Source organism: Lycium barbarum, chromosome 9 (genome assembly GCF_019175385.1).
Source record: "Lycium barbarum isolate Lr01 chromosome 9, ASM1917538v2, whole genome shotgun sequence".
NCBI lineage: Eukaryota > Viridiplantae > Streptophyta > Magnoliopsida > Solanales > Solanaceae > Lycium > Lycium barbarum.
This window is the reverse complement of record NC_083345.1, coordinates 108,225,417-108,231,321: the sequence shown is the minus strand read 5'-3', so window position 1 is coordinate 108,231,321 and position 5,905 is coordinate 108,225,417. Positions and strand designations below refer to the sequence as shown.

The following is a 5,905-nucleotide window of genomic DNA, read 5'->3' as shown; positions in this document are numbered from 1 at the left end:
TTAAACTTAATGGGTCTAGACTATTTTAATTTTTTTAGGTAATGTATAAATTTCGGTTATTCGGTTTGGTTTCATCAAAGTTCGGTTCGGCTATTTCGGTTTCGATTTTTTGAAGGTGAACACCAAACACCGAACCCAACTAGTTCGGTTCGGTTCTTTCAGTCTCGGTTTCTTGAAGTTCAGTTCGGTTCGGTCCGATTTTTCGATTTTCGGTATTTATGCCCAGCCCTACTTTGAAGTTCTCTTTTTACTAAAACAACACTTGTGGCCTTGAAAAAAAAAAGAAGAAACTTGTAGCCAGTTATTTTACTTTTCTAAACTTTTTTACAACAACAACATACCCAGTGTATTCTCATAAGTGGAGTCTGGGGAGGTTAGGAGGTACGCAGACCTTATCCCTATCTTTGTGGAGTCGGGAGGCTGTTTCCGACAAACCCTCGGCTCGAGAGAACTTTTCTAAACTTTTTTATTGATGATTTTCTTAAGTAAAGATTAGAGCACATTCCATGAAACATCTGAGTGAAAACCCATAAAATATATCAGACTGGTTGAAGATGAGACCTTATCGTTGGAGCAAAGTGGGGCAAAAAGAATTACCCAGTTCAAAATCAGACTTCGAAATAATTTCATGTACATGACGCATGAATCTCGAAGTGTAACATACACACTTCTATTTTATGCGTTTGTTCTAACCTTATTTTTCTTTTCCAGCAAACAGTTTAACTTAGGCATTACTATTTAATCAATCAAAGTTATATGACTAAACAACATTTGAGATTTTTCCCCTTTTTCTAATCAGGTTTCAAGTCCTGATGCATTTAAACCAGTTTGTTACATTCAAAAATGCCTCTAGAGAAATTAATGGTTTTGAAAAACAGATAAAGAAAAAAAATCACCCAAATTTCAAGAGTTGGTCTAAACGAATATGATAGTTGGGACCCAAAAAAAAGTAGAATAAATTCACGTCCTTGAAATTTATCGGAAAATCACAACAGCTCAAAAGTAGTAATGTCAAAAAGGTATTAAAAGGGCATTTTTTTTTAAACACAATAAATATGTTGCATTTATAGTTCCCAATAGTACAAATGTACATTATCAATCAGAGTTATCATGTAAGCATGAAATCACTACATACAATTTACATGATTACTCATAATTCTTAAATAGATTTCTTTGCTTTTACACTTCATAGTTTTTGAAAGTAAATTAAAGTGCTTTTAGACACAATGAATTGTGTAGTCGGAGTTTATAAAGCATTTTTTTTGGAGTGCTTGTAACACTATCATTCCCTTCTCATGATTAATCAACTAGCTACTATTCATGTTAGCAGTACTAGAACTATATATTAAGTTAAGAGAAGTCTATAAAACAAGTGAGACAAGAGTAGAAGTTAACACAGTATAACATATATCTTTCGCCAAAAGCAAGATCACAACGAAATTGAACATTCGAAAAAAAAGGGAGGCTTGATATTGGATTAGGTAGACTAGAGTCGGACCTCTGTATAACAACATTTCACGATAACAACCATGTTTTCTCTGGAACCGATCTTCCATCTTATGTTATATTATATGTTCTGTATAACAATATTTCACTATATCAACCAAAAAATACCGGAACAACGACACTGTTATAAAGAGGTTTGATTGTATATGTTTTTGCAAATGTAACATGTGTACAAGGAATTTCTACCAATAATCCAAACAAGAACAAGTTCCATTTCTAAAGTGATGAAACCTAGATCTATCTCTTACTATAATTTCCCTCTCATAAATCCTCGAAATAAGCTTAGTAGCTGTATGGCAGTCATTGCAAACCCTTAAGTTCTTTATAATTCTAATAGGGGCATCAGAATCAGAAGCAATAAGAGCATAAGCAATGGCTAACCTCTCACTATGGTATGCAAGGGCATCTTCCTTCTCTTCCTCTTCAATGTCAAACAAAACTTCTCTTGTTCCCGACTTATGACCGTGTTCTTGCAACCTTCTATGCATCTCATCTAATTTCACATATATCCATTTGGCTTCTGGATGAGTCTTATCGCCAATAAGGAACTCGTGCATGACACCATCGATATCGACAATGCTATTACCGGGAGCTTTGTCGATCCCCTGATCTTTCATCAACTTCCTTACATTTTTCACATCATCCCACCTGTTCAAGCTAGCGTACATATTCGATAGTAACACGTAGTTCCCACTGGTCTCTGGCTCTAGCTGTATCAATTGTTTCAGAGCTGATTCACCTACCTCTAAGTTACCATGAACTCTAGCAGCTCCAAGTAAGGACCTCCAAAGAACCGCATTTGGCTTCATAGGAATGGTCTGAACTATTTCCTGAGCCTCCTTTACTCGGCCTGCTCGACCGAATAGGTCCACTAAGGCCCCATAGTGCTCAAGCTTAGGCTCAATGCCATAATCCTCCTTCATAGACTCAAAAATTTTGCAGCCTTGATCAACCAACCCCACATTAGAGCAAGCACACAAAATAACTAGCATTGTTACATCGTCAGGAACCAAACCTTCTAAATCCACCATTTTCTTGAAATGGTCAAGGGCTTCCAGACCAAGGCCGTGAACTGCAAGTCCTCTAATCATGGCATTATAACAATAAGTGTCTCGTTCGAGCAATCGATCGAATACCTGCCGAGCAAAACCGAGACGCCCACAATTTGCATACACGGCAATTAATGCTGTGCCAACAAACCGATTGAGCTTAAGACCATTCCTAAGCACATAAGAATGAGCCCATATTCCTTGACTAAGTGCACCTAAATCAGCACAAGCACTAATCAATGCCACCAAACTAACTTCATTGGGACAAGTCAAAGATTTCTGCATTTGACTAAACAAAAGCAAAACCTCTAACGACAAATTAGTGCTATCATAAGCATTATCAGGACTGGCTTCATAGTGAACAGAAGTGTTATGGGCATAAGCTGTAAGTATGGAGTTCCAAGAAGCTAAATCTGGTTTAGTAATTTGATCAAAGAGGAATCTTGAAACACCCAATTCCCCGTACTTGGAGTAGAAATTAAGCAATGAGGCTTGAACAAAACGATCATAAGGTGGTTCGAGGAATTTCAAGACATGGGTGTGCAAGGCTCGGCCATGTTGAAGCCATGGTTGAGAACTACAAGCCTTAAAAAGAGAAGGGTAGGTGTAACTGTTAGGTATGAGAGTAGTTTGCGTGAGAATACGAGTGTAAAGAGCTAAGGCAAAGTGAGTTTGATCAACTTCTTTCCGAGCAAGTGACGATGAGATGAGGGTGTTGAAAAGGAAGATTGTTGGATTTGTTACTTGGTTGAAGATGCTTAAAGCATAGGAAATGGTGGAGGATGAAATGAGAATGCGACTGAGAGGGTAAGTATGGAGAATAAGCCCAGTTGTGATCATTTGAGCATGGACTTGCTTGAGGGTGGCTATGTTTTTGCATTGTTCTATGAGTTTGAAAATTGGGTGGGAAGATTTTGGGCTCAATGATTTCATGTGATGTGCTCGAAGCTTTGCAAGACAAACAAAACCTCTCACAAGTCATTAGTGCAAAATGAGAGCTCTCCTTTTGATGGCGCACTGGCACAGGATTAATCACACGGCAGAACTCAACACCAATTCTGATCATGCCCACATCTAAAAGTCAAAAGATAACATCATTAGACTCAACATTTCAACATATATATGTTTAGCACATAGGTAAAGAAAAATCACACACCAGGTTAATATGGACAAGATTCCCTTTTTTATATATATATAAAAGGTGAGGTTTTAAGATTCCTTTCCTTTTTAATCAGCTTAGTTACATATTGCTATATTTATCCCAATAACCGCGCCCAAGGGTGTGGCCTTGTAGTCACAGAAATTATGATGGGGTATGATAGACTAAGGTTCAAATTCCAGAGGCAAAAACTGTTAGGTGTTTTCTTATCATCTCCCTAAGTTTTGGTGGTGGTAGGTAGCGTGTACCTGGTGGATTAGCCGAGGTACGGATAAGCTGACCTAGACACCATCGTTATTTAAAGAAAAAAAGTTTGTTCGAATAATCTGAACCATCCCACTTGGACTGTCATCATTTTCAGTTAGGATAGTCATCGTGTTCCATTTAAAATGAAACACACAGAAACATAAAGATCATTGAAATTTGATAAATAAACCAAGACACAAAACTCTCCATTAAAGACAAAAACAAATTTTCAAACAAATTGTCGTCTTTAGGACACTATAGATCAGGCAAATTATAGGGCAACACAGTGCAGTCTAGAGGGCCATATCAGGGTACAGATAGACGAGGCCACACCCCACACTTAAACTCTTCTCTACTCTCTTAATGAGTGCAACTGGAATGGGAAGCTTTGAGTATACATTTCTATGTTAACTAGACTTTACTAGCTTTGAGTGCACTGGAACTTTACTGGCATTTAGCAGGACAACTGGCTTGAGTTTAAGAGTGAACAACATATTAGAATCTCAATATTCAAGCATCATCTGTTCTAATAAGACAATACTGCTAAGAGCAAGCACACAAATAACATCCAAAATGTTTTAAGTATTAAAATTAACGATAGGAGAACTATGGCCTTTCCCCATTTTCATGAACAACATGCAAGTAAATCTCGTCGTGCACCAAAATCAAAAGCATTGCCAACCTACCAGCACTAGCGCAATACACTCTCCGGTTCTAGTCAACTATTTGTGTGAAACAAGGTTAATTCTTTGTATGACAAATGAACATTCAGTCATTTTAACACCTGAATCAGTCCTAGATGTACTCATGATGTCAACTGATACGCACAGGAACAGCAATAGGAGTCGTTTGGTAGCTGTTACAGTTATGCAGGTATTAGTAATACGGGAATCAGTTATGAGAGAATCTGTATATTATTTTATGCAGTGCAAACTAAACACCGTATTAGGTGTGTTGCTACCAAACATGGTACTCCTTACTTATGCAGGATTTAAAACATAAATAACTTAGCTCCTAACCAGCGGCCAAACGACACCTAATATAACTACGAGGTAGCGAGTGACCCATATGTGTGACACCCGTTCAACAATGTTATATAGTGTGACACGAATCACTTGCAAGGGTATAGCTAAAACATTCTCAAACTTACACCTAACTAAAAGTACTTTGGAGTTGAATTCTCACTGAAACATTTTATCAAACAGGTTGTGAGCATGAGTTTACAGTATTTGAGGAGCAATATTTGAGTAAACATCATCAACAAATTGGCGAAACTTGCCATAATATAATACCTGGAACTTGGTTCTTACCACCCTGGGTGTGAGATGGGAGTGTGTCATGGATGTTTGCAGGGAGTGTTTTGTTTTATGTTTGATGTTAGCCGGGGAGGGGGTGTTTAGTTTTAAGGGAAAATGTCTATTCGGAGAAAGTTTTAATCCGAAATGGCTCATATTATTAATATTATCCCTTTTTATATATCACTATACATTTTTATACAAGGATGATACATTATCTATAGTAAGTATATAATATTATATATCGCGCATATAAATACTATTGTAAAAAAAAGTCGACTATGTAGATGTAAATAAAAAAGTTGAAGTGATGAAAACACCTCTAAACTTGACACGTTTTCGTACTTTAGTCCTTGAACATTTGTCACACTTAAAAACACCCCTAGCCTTCGCTAAATACATTTTAATTCACCCCTACGTTGACACATGGCACAACAAGTGTGCTCAAACTCCAACAGGCACGTGAGTCGCTGCCACATCAGCTTTTTTTAAAAAAAATTTAAACAAGAAAAATCATTTTTTTTTATATTTCCCTTTATTTTTTTTCCTATTCCAACATCTAAATTATCCCCTTCCTCCATTAAAAAGTAGACTTTTTTAAAATTAGAAAAAACTACCTTTTTTTAAAATGTGGAAAACCCATTGTCAAG

The 5,905-nt window shown here is 36.9% G+C and overlaps 1 protein-coding gene across 2 annotated transcripts; it reads right to left on the bottom strand.

Annotated features, from left to right (window-relative positions):
• Positions 1-1,630: 1,630 nt before the first annotated feature.
• Positions 1,631-5,415, bottom strand: LOC132609326 (pentatricopeptide repeat-containing protein At5g43790). Of its 2 annotated transcripts, none has more exons than XM_060323238.1 (2): positions 5,253-5,415; positions 1,631-3,629 (listed from the first exon to the last, which is right to left on the bottom strand). In XM_060323238.1, the coding sequence occupies exon 2, from the start codon at positions 3,486-3,488 to the stop codon at positions 1,689-1,691; it is 1,800 nt and encodes a 599-aa protein (XP_060179221.1). In that variant the 5' UTR covers positions 3,489-3,629; positions 5,253-5,415; the 3' UTR covers positions 1,631-1,688. The 2 variants fall into 2 exon arrangements, with proteins under 2 accessions (XP_060179221.1, XP_060179222.1); XM_060323239.1 differs by lacking the exon at positions 5,253-5,415 and adding an exon at positions 5,111-5,224.
• Between the last annotated feature and the right edge of the window lie 490 nt (positions 5,416-5,905).